We start from the raw sequence: 18,728 nt of genomic DNA on the forward strand, positions 1-18,728 counted from the left end.
CAATCATGTAGAAAGCAAAGGCTAATTTAGGGTGCAGGTCCATGGCTTACCCTCCTGCAAGCCATCATCCAAACACCTTTTCTCCCAGTCTGGCTCCAATGCTGAAAGTCGTAGTGGTGGGGTGGGCAGGTGGGGACTGCTGGCAGGAAAGGAGATGCAACTTCCTTCATCCAAGTGCCTCTTAACATCACACACACACCACCACCACCACCACCACCACCTTCAACATTACTCAGATGCTATTTACCTGTTTGGCTCTGCCATTTTAGATTTATAATTATCTTGCAATCAAATCCGTTCAAAACTCAGTATGGAAGGTATTTTAAAAGACATTCAATTCACATGTTTCTCTCATGTAATATAATAATGTATTACTGTGCTAAAGAATCCGAATACAGATTTCACCTCAGCCACATAAAAATGGCAGAAGAGGGAAGAGTTCTGCCCGAGCCGATTTCAAAATTCCTCTTGAAACACAGTTGTATCTACTCTCAGTGGCCTGGCTGATGCCTACATGATGCTAATGATGTTATTTAGAGTCCAATCTTTGAACTATAAATGGAAATGAACTCATAAAAAGATTGTGGGTCATTCGGATCAGAGTTCCAGCCCGGCTCTTTTGCCCTCAGTAACTCCAGAGTGGGAGTCCACAACTCCGTTCACCCAGCAAAATATCTCAAGCATCTGAGAAGAAAATAGTCATGCTCACTTTGAACAGAGGAGCAAGGAGTTCGTTGCTGAAATCAAACAAGCCGCCCGAGCAGCAAAAGAAGCCAGAGCTCAAAATAGGCCAGGTAATATGACAGTCGGAAAAGTACAGCTGGTACGGCACGCAAGGAAGGAAAAGACACTTAAAGTGAGCCATGGAGGATCAGAAGGTGGTGAGGCAGGGGTTTCTCAAACTTGGGTCCCAATGTTGTTGGACTATAACTCCCATCATCCCCAGCCATTGTGGCTGGGGATGATGGGCGTTGTAGTCCAACCACATCTGGGGAGCCCAAGATTGAGAAACCATGGGGTAAGGTTGCCAACCCACAGAGGCGGAAGCGAGAGAGTTAGGAAGGAGGAATGTTGAATTACCTCCTGCCAGTATGTCACAAATAGCTTGACTCCCTCAGGGCTTTGGCGAGTTGTGAAGACACAACACAGAAGAAGTTACATTTTGCACCCATTTCTCCCTTGGGTAAAAGGACCTGGTTTCTCCCATTTCACATCCAGCATCCCTTCCTTCCAGTTTCTCTATCCTTCCCCTTTGTGGGGTGGCAACCTTCCCCTCTTTCAGTCCTCCAAACTACCAGGAGTCTTCAAGCTTGGGACTCAGTATATGGCAGCTTCCTATGTTTTGGAGCTTTGTGTTCGGGGCGGCATACAAATATGTCAAATAACTAAATGGGAAGAGTATCTAGGTCCCAAGTCCCCTCCCTGGCAGCACCTCCGAGAGAGACACTCCTGCCTGCACCCTTGGGTGAAGCTGCTGCCAGTCTGGGTGGACAACCCTGAGCTAGATGGACCAAGGGTCTGACTCTGTAGATGGCAGCTCCCCATGTCCCCGCATTACGCAGGATGCCCCTCACCTCCGGGATGAAAGGCCGGTCCCCAGAGAGGCAGCATCCTTTTCGACCCCTCACGGGTCCAGGAGCCTCTCATGCCCTTCTAGAGGCGCCCATGAGACTCGGCCTCTGGGCGACCGCGGCATGCACCCCGCAGCAAGCAGCCAGCCAGCCCCCTCACCCTGGCCAGGAGATCATGCGGGCACCCCGAGGGCAGGCACAGGGGTGCCCCGAGCACGGGCAGAGCGCCTCCCCCTCTGGCCCGCCAGGCAGCGGCTCCTTCCCCGGCGGGGCGGGCGGCCTAGCCTGGCCTGCCCTGCTCTGCCCCGCTTTCCCTCAGGCAGGACAAGCCGCCGCCGCCGCCGGGGTCTGAGGAGGAGGGCGGCCCATGATGGTAGTGGTGGTAGCGCGGCCCCCTCAGCCAGCGGGCAGGCCCGGCCCCTTCCCCGCCAGGCGGCTGCGGTAGTACCTGCAGCGGCCGCCGCTGGTCCTGGGCGCCGCGGCGAGACCCCCGCGCGGCAGAAGCAGCCTCCACGCCAACCACGCCGCCGCCATCTTGGGCTGCTGCTGCTGCTGCTAGTCTCGGCTGAGTGCTGCCGGGCGGCCTTCTCCGCCTCGCCGGCTCTTTCGCTTCCCCCGCCCCGGCCGCGCCGCCGGGAGGAGGCGGGGAGGGAGGCGGGCTGACTTACCCGCCAGGCTGGCTGCTGAGGCGTCGTCGCCGCCGCCGTGCCTGGACCTCCCGCCCCGCCGCCACAGGCCTGAGGAAGGCGCTCCTGAGGGGCCTCCTCTGGGCGCTCCCCGCGGCTGCTTTGCGGGCTCTTCGGCTGGTCCCGAGAGGATCCAAGCCAGACCGCCGCGGCGGAGATGGAGAAGCCGCTCCTCAACCGAATCCTCCGAAGCGGTTTCCCTAGACAGGGTTTCTTCACCTTGGGGGCCCCAGCTGTGGTTGGGACTACCACTCCCAGAATCCCCAGACGCGGCCTGTGTGGCTGGGGATTCTGGGAGTGGTAGTCCCAACCACACCTGGGGGCCCAAGGCGAAGAAACCCTGCGCGCCAAGGAAAATAAACAGTGCCTCAGTCAGACGGTCCCCTGCCCCTCCCCCCCAGGCGGCTCACCATCTGAACAGACACACAAGGTGGTGGGCCACAGCCCCTGGAGGGGTGCTGTGCTGGGGATGGAGAGGGCCAGTTGCTCCCCCTCCCTGCTCAAGAGAAGGAGAGGGTCGCCCCTTGGAAAGGGGGGAGGAGAGCTGGTCAAGTGGGAGCCAGCAGGACTGGTCCCTTTAGCTAAGCAGGGTCTGCCCTGGTTGCATGTGAATGGGAGACCTGATGTGTGAGCGCTGTAAGATATTCCCCTCAGGGGATGATGGAGCCGCTCTGGGAAGAGCAGAAGAAGGTTTCAAGTTCCCTCCCTGGCGGCTTCTCCAAGAGAGGGCTGAGAGAGGAGCGATTCCTGCCTGGCACCTTGGAGAAGTCACTGTGAAGACTTCTTGTGAAGTGTTTTCCTACCCAAATGTCGAGTTACATTGTTTTGAATATTACAAAAAGAAGAAGGAACAGAGATTGTGAGGTAAATGTTGCTCTTGATTCCTGTTCCCATTGCACCAGTCTTAAGGCACATTCAAACATCCCGATTTTACACATCTCACAGAAGAGTCTCCGCATCCATGTTGGATCCGCTCATGGATGTGGTGGCTGATATAAGTATACCTTGTCAGTAGCGTTTTCGTCAACTTCAGCATTAATATTGTCCTCATTGGAATATAATTGTTTCTTATTGCAGCAACTGACTCATCTTGTATTAAAGAGAGGTTGTAACTTCACACTCTTATCAGGACTGATCAACAACCACCGCCCTGTATTGCATTATGCATGAATGTTATAATCTGCAACACGGGATCACAATTTGCTAAGTGGATCTGTTGAAGGCTATGATTGGGAAACTCCCTTCTCTTGTATCCCAATGGAATGGCAACCTAAGCCAAGCCAAAGGAGATAACTCTTAAGAAAGAGAGAGAGAAGCCAATATATTGTTTTAAAAGGGGGGCAAAAGGTTGTAATGTTGATCAGCTGGCTTTTTAAATGATTGCTAGCTTAACCCTCACAGAGCATCTGCGTGCAAGTACTTGATTGCTCCCCTCAGCCCCTGCCACAGCCTCCCTCACCTCCGAGATCTCTCCACCCTCACCTGAGCCGCACTCCTCCTCCTCCTCCATCTGGTTGCTTTCATCCCCCTCACCCTTTTTGGTTGCAGCATTGCTGGCACCTGTTGGCCAAGCTGCAGCCCCCTATCCCCAGAGAGCCCTCACCCAAGCCCCACTCCTGCTCCTCCCCACAGGACCAGGTCCTTCCTCGCTGCCACCACTGCCATGGCTGCTTGTTCCCCTCAAGCCGCTGACCAGCCCGGGCCCATCCCTTGCCTGCCTCCGCCAATGGCCTCGGTAGCTCCAAACAGCAGCAGTGGTTGGCTGGGCCCTTCCTTGCTGCCAATAGGTACCGCCATGGCCGCTCATTCCCCTCAGGCCGCTGACAGGCTTGGGCCCATCCCTCGCCCTTCCTTCTTTCTCTCTTCTCCTCCCTTCTTTTTCTCTTTCTCTCTCCTCCACTCACTCTTCTAGCAACGTTTTCCAGGAAGTGTAGCATTAGGTGTATAAGCTTCTCAGAGTTCTGTCTAGAATAAAAATAGCCCATGTGGGGAGGGAAAAGTAGAAAGAGGATAGCTGATCTTGTAATAAGCATGACTTGTCCCTTTAGCTAAGCAGGGTCTGCCCTGGTTTCATTTGAATGGGAGACTTGATGCGTGAGCACTGTAAGATATTCTCAGGGGATGGAAGAGCATCTCAGAGGATGGAAGAGCATCTAGGTTCCAAGTTCCCTTCCTGGCAGCATCTCCAAGATAGGGCTGAGAGAGACTCCTGCCTGTAACCTTGGAGAAGCTGCTGTGAAGACAATACTGAGCTTGATACACCAAGGGTCTGACTCAGTATATGGCAGCTTCCTATGTTCCTAAAGTGTTGTAACTCTGCTATTGTAACACTCTCTTACAGTCTGGCAAACTCTCCAGCCAAGGCCTAGCTCTGACAACAAAACACTGATAATGTTTCCCATCTGTGGCCAAGAAGGGGGCCCCTTTCCCCGCCCATCACTTCTGCTTGCAGTGGGTGCTGCTGTTTACAGAAAAACGTCCACCGTCCCTCTCGGTCTTCTCCCCCTATATCTGAAGGCCCACTTGCTTTCTTCCCACAGTTCTGGTCACTGCTCTGGAATTCTTGGTATGAGGCAAGGCGAAGTCATCTGTGTGCAAGAGACCTGGGTTTGTGCTGCACATCTGCGGCCATGAAAGCTTTTATGGCCACTACCATACTTGTCCTGGCCACTGCTGTTCTTCTGGCTACAGGTAAGGGTGGCACAGCGGTGAACAAAAGGTAGCCCAGGACCCTAGGGTGATATTGCAGCCTAGAAATTTGCAGTGTGTCTTAAGAGGTGAAGACCAGCAACGATATCGCCACTGTCCCGAGCATGTTGAACTTGCCATGAGTTTGGTTGGGAGATATGTTCACTACTAATCTGTTGCTCATCTACAAGCTCCTTGGTTTGAAATTGCTCCACACCATTGACACTGCTACCTGTGCTCTCTCATCTGTGAACAGGAAAGAAGTTCCGGTGGTGCACCCTTTCTGACCAGGAGCAGAGGAAGTGTGCAGAGCTATCCAAGACGCTGCTGACGGCATTGCCTCGGACCATGATCAACTCCTTTGCCAGGGTTTCCTGCATCAGAGCCCACAACACTCATGACTGTATTGACAAGATTAGGGTGAGTCTCTGGGAAATCCCAGAAGTTATGCAAGCCACAAATCCAATCCTGTAGACAGTGGGCCAATTGTTCCTTTGGGGATCATAGCATTTTGGTTGCTGAAGTATACTTGTCAGCCTGACCTCCTGGCCAGGCTTCCCCTATGCTGGTCTGCAATGGTGGATGGGTATTTAATGTGACAAATCAACCAGCTTCATGCATTAGCAGCACAGGGTTTAAGAGAGAACTCCCAAGGAAGCTCGTCATCAATTAAAATGTTTGTAGCTATCACAGTGCAGACTACAGCATGAGCAGCAGCAATCACACCCTGGACTGCAATGGTCAGGGGAAGGGTGAGCAGAGAGTAAGTAGTCCATAATTTCCTGATTGGCTGTGCAAGCAAAACATCGGCTGGGGGTGAGAGTGGTGTTGTCCTGCAGGAAATATGGTAATTATTGTAAAGGGTGTTGATGCTGCATATGTGGGAGATGACAGCTTGCATGTTGTTTCATAATTGGTAGTCAGACCTTCATCCTATCGTGATTCAGCCATGACTAGAAGCAAGGTATCAGTCAGAAATTCTGAGCTGTGTTGGGAAAAGCCTACCTGACCAGAAAAACTCGCCTTAATGACATTTAGGAACTTGTTTTAAATTGTTGTTTGTTTTCCTTAACAAGGCGAACAAAGCAGATGCTGCATCTTTGGATGCTGGAGATGCATATTCAGCCGTAAAGCTTTATGGCCTGACTGTAGTGGCAAAGGAGATCTATCTGGAAGGTCAGTTGTCGTGTTCCCAGGGCTTGTACCAGCACCCAGCAACTGCTCAGGGCCCATGGAAATGTGCAAGGCCTGTTGAGTCAACCCTTGGGCCCAGCCACCATCCCTGATATTTCTACTGGCGCATGGGAGATCTGTGGGAGGGGACTTTAAGAATACTGGAAGTCTTGTAAGTCGTGGAGGAAGGTCAGGACTTGACTCTTGCTCAGGAGAAAAAGGAGATGGATGCATCAACACACAATATGTTTCTTAGCTAGGAGCACATCAGTGGTAAGGGTCCAAGGTTTTTAAGAGAGTGCAGCCTTCTTAATTCGTTCATTCATTCATTCATTCATTTAATCAAATTTATACACCACCCCAAACTTTTGTCTCTGGGCTGTTAAAAATAGCATAAAATAAGTTAAAAACATATACAAAAACTAAAAACAATTTAACAATTTAAAATAAACCAGAAATTAAAACCTAAAAATTTAGGAAGCTGAGAAAGCTTGGGCAAAAAGATGGGTTTTCAGGAGTTTTTTGAAAATTCCCAGAGATGGGGAGGATCGTATCTCAGCAGGGAGAACATTCCACAATCTTGGGGCAGTAACCAAGAAGGTTCATCCTGTGTAGCCACCAAACGAGTTGGCAGTTCATGAACCCTTCTACCCATTAAGATTATCAGAGCAGGTCTGGTTGTGATTGCCACTAGCTCATTTGGTGGCAACCCAAAACCAGCCCTTCTCTATGGTTGTCCCAGGGCTTTGAAATGCACTCCCAAACAAAAATTATAGCCTCCCCCCATCTCTGGCTGCCTTTAAGAAACACCTATAAACACACCTGTTTAATCAGGTGTGTTTTAGTTCATAGGTTTAAAAGTTTGCTGATATTTATTTTTAAACTGTTTTAATTGATTTATTTATGTTGGTTGTTTTGTGCTTTTAAATTTGTATACCCAGAGATTTGTATATGAGGCGGTATGAAAATTAGCTAAATAAATAAAATGCGGAGAGTTCTTCTCTGTGTAAAACTAAAGCATCTCCTTCTCTGTCACTAGGTAACTGTGTATATGCTGTAGCTGTTGCCAGACGAGGAACACTGGATATTCACAGGCTAAAAGGGACCCGTAGTTGCCACAATGGAGCCAGGTGGACCTCAGGCTGGAACATCCCGTTGGGCTTCCTTCTGGCTAGGAATGAGCTGCTGTGGGATGAAGAGCAGCCCCTAAGCCACGGTGAGTGGACAGTGATAGATCTGGTACCCATGGGATCAAGGGGCTGCCTATTAGAACTTGAGTCAACACCATAGCACCCATGATAAGTGATGTGTTTCTGATCACAGAGGTACATCTAGGTCATTTTGGAGCCTGGACCTAAAGGTCTTTGGAGGGCCCACCACCACCACCACCACTTGCAAATTAAGCATCATCATGTTCTGTCAGGCAATTACACCACCCAGGACAGACTAAAGAGGATTTGTGGGGGCCAGGGGCTGTGGAGGTCCTGGACTTTGGCCCTGCAGTCCAGGGGTAAGAGCACCTCTGTCTGCTCATCATGGGCATAATCCAGCCACAGTTAAGAACTTTTAAGCCTGGGTTTAGTGGCGATCTAAGTACATGATGCCACTGAAACCAAAAGGACACAGAAATCCTTAACTTTGCCTAGATTGAGTGCATAATACATATGGTGGTTGTTGCATGAATATACAAACTTATTGTGAGAATTTACCATACCATCAACCTCAAAATAAACCTACCAGTCCATTAATGTAATAGGTCAAACAACAGTGTGTAAAATGCCTGCACAGAATATTATTATGAGAATATACTGCACTCCCTGGGACCTGTTTTCCCCAGGCTTTTTTCAGCTGTGCTACAAGCCAAGGTAGCAAAAGCCAAAGGAGACACCTAATTGCCCTGCATTGCAAAACACTCTCTTCCTGTGTTTGTTTTGTTTTGCTGGTGCTTTTGAAGGTCCCTGCCCTTATGTAGCCAAATACATGTGTGGCATCTTTGATTTCAAAAGGACTCTAATCAGAGATGTCAGCCATTCAAAAACATTCTTGACTAATCACTTGCTTTTGACTGATTCAGGTTAAAGACACTTGCATGTTACCAAAATGAAAAGAAAGACATAGGAAACTGCCATATACTGAGTCAGACCATTGGTCCATCTAGCTCAGTATTGTATTCACAGACTGGCAGCGGCTTCTCCAAGTTGGAATCTCTCTCAGCCCTGTCTTGGAGTTGCTGCCAGAGAGGGAACTTGAGAACTTCTGCTCTTCCCAGAGCAGCTCCATCCCCTCAGGGGAAGATCTGAAGGTGCTCACGCTTCTAGTCTCCCATTCAGATGCAGCCAGGGCAGACCCTGCTTAGCCAAGGGGACAAGTGATGCTTCCTCCCACCAGACCAGCTCTCCTCTCAATATGGGTACCTTTTTGAGACACTGAAGGAAGCGTGAAATTGATAGTGTACAATACAATAAGCATAAGGCACCAGTCACTGTTAGAAGAAAAAGCAATATTGAATAACCTATTTTTCATTCCCTGTAAGGGACGCCTTCATCATGAGGCAAATCGAAACAACCACCTCAGGCAACCAGTGCTCCAGGGGGGCAGCAAGGGCAGGCTCTCACCCCACCTGCCTGCTGCTGGCCCCTGCTGCCCCTCTTCTTAGCTCTTTTCCTTTGCTAGCGCCACCCTCTGCCTCCATGGCCTTGCCTCAAGCGGCTAAAGGCGTGGAGCTGTTCCCTTTGTGCCTTTAACTTGCAGCCCCGGCAGTTAAAAGTTTCCTCACCTATTCAGATTTACCCATCTAGATCAGTCAGTTAAATCTTGAACGCCTTTGACAAAAAGACAAGCTGGAATTTTATCCTGCTTTCTCCCTGTTTAAGGGGATGGGGCCATAGTTCAGGGGTGGAGGCGGAGCATCTGCTTTGCATGCAGTGATGGGTTAAGGGAGAGGCAGAGCAGGCATTTGCCTATGGCAGCAAAATTTGAGGGGCAGAAAATGTTGTCCCTCCTCAGATTTTGCCACCCCTCTCTGTGGGCAGCAGCGGCTGCAGCAAGGGTGGAGTGGGCGAGAAGAAAGTCCCCCCCACTTTACCATATTACAAAAAAGGCAAACCTTTTTTGTTTAAGGTAAAAGGGCGGCAAAAGCCTTTTTGCCCATGGGCATCAAAAAGCCTGCCCCGTTTGCATGCAGAAGACCTCAGCTTCAGTCCCTGGGTGGCAGCATCTCTAACTAGGGCTGGGAGAGACCCCCTGAACCTGAAACCTTGGAGAGACATTGCCAATCAATGTAGACCATACTGAGCTAGATGGACCATTGGTTTGGCTCAGAATAAGGCAACTTCCTATCTTCCCTAACCTATGTATCTGGCGACAAAGTGCTCCTAATTCCTGGCTTAAGATGTTTCTTATTGCTGTATTTACCTCAAGCCAGGACTAGATTTTTCCGAAAGTTCTTTGATGTTCAAAACCAGGGGAATCATCTCCTTTTCAGGTAAATGTGGTACCTCATTCATGCACTTTCATTAGACTCTCTCCTCTACTACTTTCTTCAGTGATCGGTGATTATTTCAATGCCAGCTGCATCCCTGGTATTGGAGTGACCTCCCCTCAGCTTTGCACTCTCTGCCAAGGACAGAAGTCCTACATCTGGGAGAAGAACCACTTCTGCGAGACCAGCAGCAACGAGCCCTTCTATGATTCAGAGGGAGCCTTCAGGTGGCTTTGCCTTTGCTATTGCACTGTGTGTGTTGCTTGTAAGGGAGGAGAAGCCTGTGGTCTGTGGAGGAGAGCTGGTCTTGTGGAAGCAAGCATGACTTGTCCCCTTAGCTAAGCAGGGCCCACCCTGGTTGCAGATGGATGGGAGACTTGCTGTGTGAGCCACATCAAGAAGATATTCCCCTGGGGGGGGGATGGAGCCGCCGCTCTGGGAAGAGCAGAAGGTTCCAAGTTCCCTCCCTGGCAGCATCTCCAAGAGAGGGCTGAGAGAGATTCCTGCCTGCAACCTGGGAGAAGCCGCTGCCAGTCTGTGTAGACAATACTGAGCTAGATGGACCAAGATCCTAGATGGACTCAGTCTATGGCAGCTGCCTATTTCCCTAAGCCAAGCAGCCTTTTGTGCTAATGCCATTTTAATCTGTGTGCAGATGCCTGAAGAGTGCGGGGGCAGATGTGGCTTTCCTGGATCACCTGGTGATAAAGAATGCTACAGGTAAACTCTCAGCCAGGGACCTTCTCTCATTATTATTTTATTTATCTTATACTTCATTCCATAGTAGACTGTCTTTCATTCAAATAAGCTCAATGCAGAGTGCAGAATCTGAACACATAAAAACAATAATAAATCTGCACATAAAAACAATAATAAATAATGCACAAAACAATTGTAAAAAAAATAGGGCATCAAGCAGCAAGACAGTTCCACTAGATCCATCAGTTGCTAAAAAACGCAACAGCATTTTTGCAGCATTTTTGCCTGATAAGAGTGTTGAGCAGTCCAAGTGGAAGAAAGCAGCCTATTCCCTCTCCCCCCCACCAAAAAAAAATTGGCCAACATCCCTTCTTGGGTGGGGTTTGGGTTCAGCCTACGGTTTTCTCTTGGTACCAAGAGAGGCAGGAGCAATTGTTGATTGGTTGCGGCCACCATACTCTGAATTCCCTGAATGCCAGTCCTTTCTTCTTTTTAAGAGTCGGAACAAGGAGAATATGTGCTGTTGTGTCCTGATGGGTCCACAGCTCCTCTGAGTACCTATGCTGACTGCAACCTGGGCCGTGGCCCAGGACGGACTGTTGTTACTCGCCACAACTTCCACAAGATCACCAGGAAATTTCTCACTGTCATCCAGGTACTTTGTGACTGGCAAGCCTGCAGACTCCAGTGGAAACTCTCTGTGCATAAAGAGCAGATGACAAAGATGGAGGGAGAAGAGCTTTAGCTGACCCTTCCTTTTCCTTTCCTTTCCTTTTTTTTTAACTAAAGAAGAATTCAGTCCTGCCACTCCCCACCTGCAGTCTGAGGTGGGCTGTCCCAAAAAGGGTTTTATCACCTCGTCTAGTCTTTGTGTGAATGAAACCTCAACATGTTGTCTAGGATAAAAGAAAGGCCTTTGGTGCAAATTGATGTGTTGGTGGCTTGGATTCATCCATCAGTTCAGGAAAATGTATGTGCTGCTGCTTCATAGAATGCACCATTTGCTGGCTGGGGGAGCAGTGAGGGAAGCCCTGGCAACTGCTGGGCCTCCCCACACCTCACCCAATGTTGGCTGCCCCTCTGGGACCAGTGTTATTTGATCTGTGAGCCAGATCCATCCATGCACCTATCTTCCACTTAATGGCGTTGTGAACTTGCCTGAGGCTTAACTCAGAGTAGGGCCATTCCTACTGAGCCATGCTGCAGGAGTCAACATCTGTTATTCTCTTCAGCACCTCTTTGGAAGGAAGGGAAGGGAAAAGGCCAGGTTTGAGCTCTTTGCATCTTCGCCATTCAGAGGGAAGAACTTGCTCTTCCGTGATGCCACCCAGCACTTGCAGTTGGTCGAAGAGGAAACTGACATCAGCCGTGTCCTTGGCCTGGATTATGTCGCTCTTCTGCAGGGCTTGGGACACGAAGGTGAGAGAGTTGCCTCCCAAGAGGCAGAAAGGAAGGGAAGAGAAGGGAGGGGATTTTTGTATTGTTTGTATGCTTGTGTTTTAAATTTTTTAATCTGATTTGTTTTATATGTTTTATACTTTTAGCTTAATATTTTAATTGTGTTTTTTACAATCTTGTTTTTAAATTCTGCTGTAAACCGCCTTGGGATTGTTTTAATGAAAGGCAGTATATGAATTTAACATTTTAAAAAAAGTAAGGGAAGGCGGCTCAATACCTGGGTGCTTTGACTTGTCCGTCCTCCTGTGATAATGACCTCTCCTGTTGTCTCAGGGAGCTCCTTGTCTAACAGCCTGGTGCGCTGGTGTTGTATCAGCGATGCTGAACTCCAAAAGTGTGAGGAGTGGGCTCTGAACATCAAGTCTGACCCTCTGGTCTGCATCCAAGCAGACTCCATGATAAACTGCATCGAGCTGATCAAGGTGAGCATGTACAGCCAGTGGAACAAAACAGGGGTGTGGGTGTTTTGCATTCCCAAATGTTGTGGACACATTAGGCTCATTCTCATGACCCCAAACAGGGCAGCAGAGTGATGCTGCACACTCCTGATCAATGGCTGTATGCATGGAAAGATCCAGGTAGGAGGGGAGGAGAGTGATTGTGTGGTAGCCGGGAGACGCTGGGTAGGACGGCTTTTATCCACCTCCGATAAAATGCTGGGGACAGAGTGTGGGTTGGCCACGCTAGTCCTACTCAGCTCCCGGCTCCCACACAATCACTCTCCCCTCCTCCTGTGATCTTTGTGCACACACAACCGCCAATCGGGAGCGTGTACAGCTCCCCTACCCTGACCGGATTCTCACCCTACCATGTTTAGGGTCATGAGAATGAACTTATTATAGTGTCTAGAGAACTGTAGGAGGCCTGAGAGAGCCAATAATTGCCTCTATATCGGGCAGCAGCGATATAGGAAGATGCTGAAAGGCATCATCTCATACTGCACAGGAGATGGCAATGGGAAACCCCTCCTGTATTCTACTAAAGACAACCACAGGGCTCTCTGGGCACCAGGAGCAGACACCGACTCGACAGTGCAACTTTACTTTACGTGTATTAACTTGCAATTATCTCAAGTCAAACAGGTGTTGCAGGTCGTCGTAGTGCTTCCAAAAGCACTCAAACCTGGACCATTGATGACTGAAGAAAGGCCTTGATTCTGGCAAAAGTCCAGGACTTGCAGAGAAGGCTGGCCTTCTTACAGAAGCAGCCTCCACATCACTAACCAGACCCTTTTTAATCTGGCAGAACAACAAGGCAGATGCTGTTACGCTGGATGCCACACATGCCTACTTTGCACAGAAGTGTGCACTAGTTCCTGTCGCTGCAGAATGTTATGGTGAGCTGTCTCTTCTGTTTCATGCTAGTGGCTACTAGTCTCTTGGTGTCTATAGGCTACCTCTAGGCTGAGAGCCAGGATGCCTCTGAATCCCAGTTGCAGGGGAGCAACAGCAAGAGAGAAAGGGCATGCCTTCATCTCTTGCTTGTGGGCTCCCCAGAGGCATCTGGTGGGCCACTGTGGGGAAACAGGAGGCTGGACTAGAAAGGCCTTGGGCCTGATCCAGCAGGGCTTTTTAATGTTCTTACACCATGACAAGAGACGGGAAAACTAGTGCCATATTTTTAAAAACCCACACAAAATTGCCACAGCAGAACCTTAGTGAAGGGTATATTTTCTGATGCCTCCTAATGAATTCGTAAGACAATTGTCATGAAATGTTGGTGCCCGTTAGCCACATGCCAAGTTAGTGGCATGGTGCAAAAGACAACCCAAAGGGGATACAGCAGCATCAGGAGTGCTTGACCCTGTGCATGGGGGGTGTGATGTCTGTCTGTCTCCCTTTTCAGAAAGCAGGTCAGTTAAGGGGCTGGAAACACAGCCGGGAAAGCAGACATTGGGCTGCTCACACATGCATGCACACTACTCAGTTTTTCTTTGCTCAATGTCTGTGGATGCATGAACTATCTTAATTGGACTGCATTGCACTTGAGATATTGAAGATTTCTCTATGGTGCTGCACCTGTGATTGTTTATTGACATATGCAGTTGCTGTCAGTGTCATAGACTGACCAGCATGCAAGTGTGAATGAGACTGTCGTACTTTTCTGTGCAGCTTTCCCAGATTTACAACAAACATATTTTTACAACATTTTGGTTTATTGTCTTATTGCACATTCCATAATGGACCAGATGGGAGTCAGTGGTCCAGTTACCCTGCACAGGCCTTCAGCCCCTGCCTCCTGTTTTTCATTTTCCGATGTCACCACTTTCTCTCCCCCCCTCCACAGGGCCAGAATGCATCCCAGCTAGAAAAGAGGAGAGAATGGAGACGCTGGCCCACCTTACAGGTGAACAGGAACACCTGAGAAGACAAAGAGGACATGGATGGAGTGCTAATAAGCTTATCATAGTGTTTTGCATTTCCACGAACCATTGGCTGAGACAGAAGACCCTCCCACTATGTAGCACGGGGCAGGAGTTTATTTGTTTAAAATATTTATACCCTGCCCCTCCAAGGAGGGACTGGGTCCATGGGTGGCAGGGGTGGTGAATGCCTCTCTAAAGCAGGGGGTGGTGCCTCCTTGGTTGAAGGAGGCAGTCATTAGGCCCCTCCCGGAAAAAAATCCCTCTTTGGACCCAAATGATGTGAATAATTTCCAATCAGTCTCCACCTTCCCCTTCTTGGGCAAGGTGTTGGAGAGTGTTGTTGCACCTCAGCTCCAGGCAGCTCTGGATGAATCTGATTACTTAGATCCTTTCCAGTCTAACAGAATGCTGTCTTCATCACACAGCGCTGCCTCAACTCTTCTCAGTGGCCCTGGCAAAGAAGAACGCCAAGCACATCAACATCCACAATCTAGGGGGAAGGCGCTCTTGCCACAGCCACATGTACAGTCCAGGGGGGTGGCTGCTTCTTTCTCAGTATACTGTGGGGGCTCTGGAGAATGACACCATCCCCTGTAATCTCAGCTCTGGTAAGAATCCCAGCAGAATCTGCCACATGAATCACAGCAACTTGATGCATGAAGGGGGTCACGATGCTGGATCCTGGTTGGGCCGTGGGGTGGAGGTCTGGGCTAGGCTTTCCTGAGTGTTTCACATGCACACTCCTCAGACTAACTTTGCGGTCACGAGAACAGGGCCAGTGTGGCATCACTCCACTGGGTAACCGGCATCCCTTCCTCCTAGCTTACCAGGATTACTTCTGGAAGAGCTGCATGCCAGGAGCTGATGGGAACCTTTGCAAAGTCTGCATTGGACAAACGGAGACAGAAGCTGGCAAAGGACTCTCCAGGTGTGCTGCCAACCATAATGAACAATACTATGGCAATACAGGTGCCCTCAGGTGAGTCCCACTGTTTGGAGAGAAAGGAGGCTGTTTAGCAGCTGCCACATTTTTAAGACTTTGGTAGAAACCCTTCAGGGCCAATCTTGCAATGGCTACCAGTTGACACATGAAGTGTGTTAGGACTATGGCGAGCAGGAGATGGCCGGGAATGAATGATTAACCTTGTGATTGAGAGTCGCCTCAGATGCTCTACTGTTGTGCCGCTTCCTGTTGTTCCACAACACTGTCACATCAGCAAATCAACTAATCCCCAACCTGGGAAATGTATAGGAGTCCCTGTACAGGGACTAATGGCAGATCTGCCGGACAGGGGGAGACAGTAAACATTGACTTTTACTGGTAAGTCTTGGGATGCTGGGAGTCCCAGCAGGAAATACTTGCATTTAGTTGGTTCAATTCAAACCATTCTACCCTGCTGAGTACCCTACAGGGGTAGGGTACGATCAGGATGATCTTTAAAAAAAAAAAAATCAAAGCCGCTGGTCTTGTGAGGCTTCTTTTTGACAGCTTCCCCACTCATGGCAAGTGCTGTAAAGTAGAAACACAGTTGCAAAGTCACACATGCCTTAAGTGCTATTTATCTTAACTCAGAGCGCCTTACGTCAAGAATGGCCTGTACTCTTTAAGTTAGTGGTGACTAAATCGTTTGCAACGGGACTTGGTCACAGCTTATGTTCCCTGGATCGGGGTCACTCTGTCTTCTTCCAGATGTCTCTTTGGTGACCCCAGTGGAAGAAGCTTTGGCGATGTGGCCTTCTTGGAACACCATAACCTGCTCCACAATATCGAGTGTAAGATGCCGCTTCTCTTATTTTTGAAAGACACTCTTGTCAGGTGCTAAAATTTTTCCAAATTAAAATTTTCTCCAGATGTTTCCATCGCTTACTTGACAGCAGCCTGAATGGTTTCTCTCTGCAAGCCAGCCCCGTGGCAGTGGAGAGATGGGCACTGGGAGGGGACTCAGTTGCTTTGTAACAAGTAGCCGCAAACTGCCTTGGGTACTGCCACCCTGCTGGTTTGGATCAGCTCCTTCCTCCATAGCTGCTATTTGTTGAGGGAGGGGAAAGCTAGCACCCAAGGGCCAGTTATGTACAACCTGGTTTTAGGACCAAGAGCTGGGTGTCCAGCATCTGGATCCTTTTGCAACATTGATTATTGATCTCCCAAACAAGGGCTTTGTGTTCCCTCCCTTGCAGACCTGGAACGTTCGGGCTGGGTAACAGGAGGGGGTGCAAGTGACCTTGAACTGCTGTGCCTGGATGGAAGCCGTGCAGCCGTTACAGACTGGAGGGCCTGTAACCTAGGCCCTGTCCCACCGAATGTGGTTGTGACACGGCCAGTGACCATCACCAAGGTCTACGACTTCCTGGCCAAGTCTCAGGTAAGTAAGCTCCAGAGTGGTGAGCTGACGGGGCTTAAGCATTATCTGTGAAAACATGAAGTTGCTCTGAAGCACTTACAAGAACCAAGATACCCTAGGCAGGGATCCCAAACGACAATCCTGTCCCATTTCATCTTCTGGGCAAGACCAGCGGGGTGTCTGGAAAGTCAGAGGGTGCAGTGCTGAGCAGGGACCTATCCAGAAGGTAGGCAGACAGTCTAAGAGCTGGCCTATGGAAACTTGTACCAGCAGCTCCCAGGCTGTTCCACCCTTTCTTGTAGACTGGTGGGCCTTGATCCTGACCATGCTTGGACTCCCTAGAAAGGCTCTGAACAGGGATACCTTGTCTGGCCAAGGAGGCGCTGCACCATCAGGTCCATGCCTCAGTTTCCCCTGATGGGGATATTGGGAGTCTAGAGCTGGGGGTGGATTCAGCTGAGGTACACAGCTTTCCATGGCAGAGTATAATCGTGACATATAGCCCGAGTTCCCTTCCTTTAAGGAGGGAGAGCAGCTACCTGTACAGAAATGCGAAGGTCCAGGGATGACCCAACTACCGCACTCTTATCATAGCCTCAACTCCCAATCATTTCTTTGTAGCTTGTGCAAGAGAACTTCCTAACAGATTGTACCCACAGCGTGCTAGATCTCTCTGCCAGCCTGTTGCATTTAACGCTACCCCGAATCTGCCACTGGAGACAGCTGACTTTGTTGAGACCCAAGCTGGTTTGTCTTTTCACACATGCATTCACACAGAGCAGGGGTTAACTTTGGATTCTTAGCATTTGGGCACTGCAACTGGAGATGATGGGAGTTGTACTCCAACCACATCAGGAAACCTAACATAGATCCCTTCAGTATCTGTGCAAATTCAGAGTGGAGCAGTTTAGGATAGAGGCACAGTATGTGTTGAGGGAGGAACTGAAGCCTCTCTTTGCAGGATGTCTTTATTTCTTTGATGTCTCTCTCCGTTTCTTCTTAGAAACCGAGCCTGGGCACAACCTTTCAGCTCTTTCAGTCACAGAATTATGGAGAAAGTGACCTGCTCTTTAAAGATGCCACTCAGCATCTCGTTCCCACAAGCCACTTGGACTATGAGGAAATCCTTGGGGAGTCTTTCTTCCAGCTTGCAGAGTCTGTCTTTAACTGCACACCTGTGGGTAAGCTGAGCTTGTGGGAAGACCACAGATGGCAGGCTATTGAGCTTCCCTCTCAGAAGCGGTGGATTCCCTCATCTGTGGTTGCATTATACTTTTGCCCCATGTAATAGTTGAAACATAAAGTACATCCTCTTTTGGTTTTCAGACATCCTGGACTTCTGCAGACAGGATCCTTGTACCTATTCAGCACAGCACTGATGCTACAGCCAGAGATACTCCTTTGAGCCTGAAGCAGAAGTAATGGTAGCATAATGCTTGTGCTCTTGCTAAGGTGCAAGAATGCCCCCTTTTCTGGCCTTCAGCAATTCCATTTGCAAGTGTGTGCGCACGCACACACACACACTCCCCACCCCACCCCACCCCACCCCACCCACGGGGTCCATCTGCCTCTGCCCATTAGCATTCAAACGGCTGCCTTTTGGAACACCAACAGAAAACTTTTCCTAGTGCCAAGCTGGAAGAGCTGGTGGTTCTGCTGCCTAAATTCTCCTCAGACTTTGCCACAGAAACTTGCCATTGAGTGGCATACATGAATTACCACTACAGCAAATGACATTTGAACTACAAGCCCATCATGTCAAAAGGGCAGTCATAAGTGGCCTCTTTTGAAGCTTCACTACCAGATTTGCACATAGAATTAGGAAAGAAGAACTGCAGCCATCTTCTTTTAAATGACTGCTGCACTCAGGAAAATATTCTCTCCCTCATCACTACGCTGCTTAGGCCTTTTCATCTGAAATACATTATTTTTTTATCCTGCGCTAAGTAAACAACGGCTCTGTAGAATTGTATTCCTCTGGGCAGCAGTAGTTTGTTACAGTGAAGGTGGTGGCTCCCGTCAAAAGCAGCCTCTCTCCTGCTCCCCTAAATCAGTGGAAGGAAATGCGAGGAGGCCAGTGTTTCTTTTCAGGATGGTGGCAAAGCCAAGGGGAACAGAAGCAATGAAATGCCCACTTTAATTATTGTGAGAACATTCAGTAGCCGTTTAGCCCCTTGTCAGGTATTCCGCAGGGACTCTCTCAATAACCCCCTACCCCAGTAAGATATTCTTCCAATGTTTTGACTGGAGAACAGAGGCAGAACA

The 18,728-nt window shown here is 49.3% G+C and overlaps 2 protein-coding genes across 12 annotated transcripts in view; one reads left to right on the forward strand and one right to left on the reverse strand.

Annotated features, from left to right (window-relative positions):
* The window catches only part of PISD (phosphatidylserine decarboxylase), a 38,715-nt gene extending 34,965 nt beyond the window's left edge, over positions 1–3,750 (reverse strand). For 2 of the 9 annotated variants that reach the window (XM_053279555.1, XM_053279554.1), the window contains exon 1: positions 2,020–2,489. In XM_053279555.1, the coding sequence (XP_053135530.1) occupies positions 2,020–2,105 (86 nt within the window). In that variant the 5' untranslated portion in view covers positions 2,106–2,489. Of the gene's footprint in view, positions 1–1,574; positions 1,966–2,019; positions 2,490–2,667; positions 2,775–3,261; positions 3,309–3,739 lie in introns of those variants that run through there. The other 7 variants (XM_053279562.1, XM_053279561.1, XM_053279563.1 and 4 more) reach the window with 6 other exon arrangements.
* Positions 676–18,435, forward strand: LOC128337903 (melanotransferrin-like). Of its 3 annotated transcripts, XM_053279552.1 has the most exons (18): positions 676–794; positions 4,798–4,948; positions 5,202–5,365; positions 6,022–6,121; positions 7,158–7,334; positions 9,664–9,826; positions 10,255–10,319; positions 10,796–10,953; positions 11,531–11,717; positions 12,030–12,178; positions 13,002–13,092; positions 14,043–14,102; positions 14,547–14,729; positions 14,944–15,100; positions 15,812–15,894; positions 16,300–16,484; positions 17,467–17,644; positions 17,790–18,435. In XM_053279552.1, the coding sequence occupies exons 1-18, from the start codon at positions 702–704 to the stop codon at positions 17,840–17,842; spliced, it is 2,397 nt and encodes a 798-aa protein (XP_053135527.1). In that variant the 5' UTR covers positions 676–701; the 3' UTR covers positions 17,843–18,435. The 3 variants fall into 3 exon arrangements, with proteins under 3 accessions (XP_053135527.1, XP_053135525.1, XP_053135526.1); XM_053279550.1 differs by having other exon boundaries at positions 17,467–18,435; XM_053279551.1 differs by lacking the exon at positions 676–794 and adding an exon at positions 2,606–3,121 and having other exon boundaries at positions 17,467–18,435.
* The last annotated feature ends 293 nt before the right edge of the window (positions 18,436–18,728 follow it).

The sequence above is a fragment of the Hemicordylus capensis genome, chromosome 15, assembly GCF_027244095.1.
Source record: "Hemicordylus capensis ecotype Gifberg chromosome 15, rHemCap1.1.pri, whole genome shotgun sequence".
Taxonomy (NCBI): domain Eukaryota; kingdom Metazoa; phylum Chordata; class Lepidosauria; order Squamata; family Cordylidae; genus Hemicordylus; species Hemicordylus capensis.

Bases quoted from the DNA above. Each gene is read 5' to 3' on its own strand.
- LOC128337903 (XM_053279550.1), top strand. From the start codon at position 702: ATGCTCACTTTGAACAGAGGAGCAAGGAGTTCGTTGCTGAAATCAAAC. The intron at 4,949-5,201 runs GTAAGGGTGGCA...ATCTGTGAACAG, and splicing joins TGCTGTTCTTCTGGCTACAG to GAAAGAAGTTCCGGTGGTGC. The intron at 12,179-13,001 runs GTGAGCATGTAC...TTAATCTGGCAG, and splicing joins ACTGCATCGAGCTGATCAAG to AACAACAAGGCAGATGCTGT.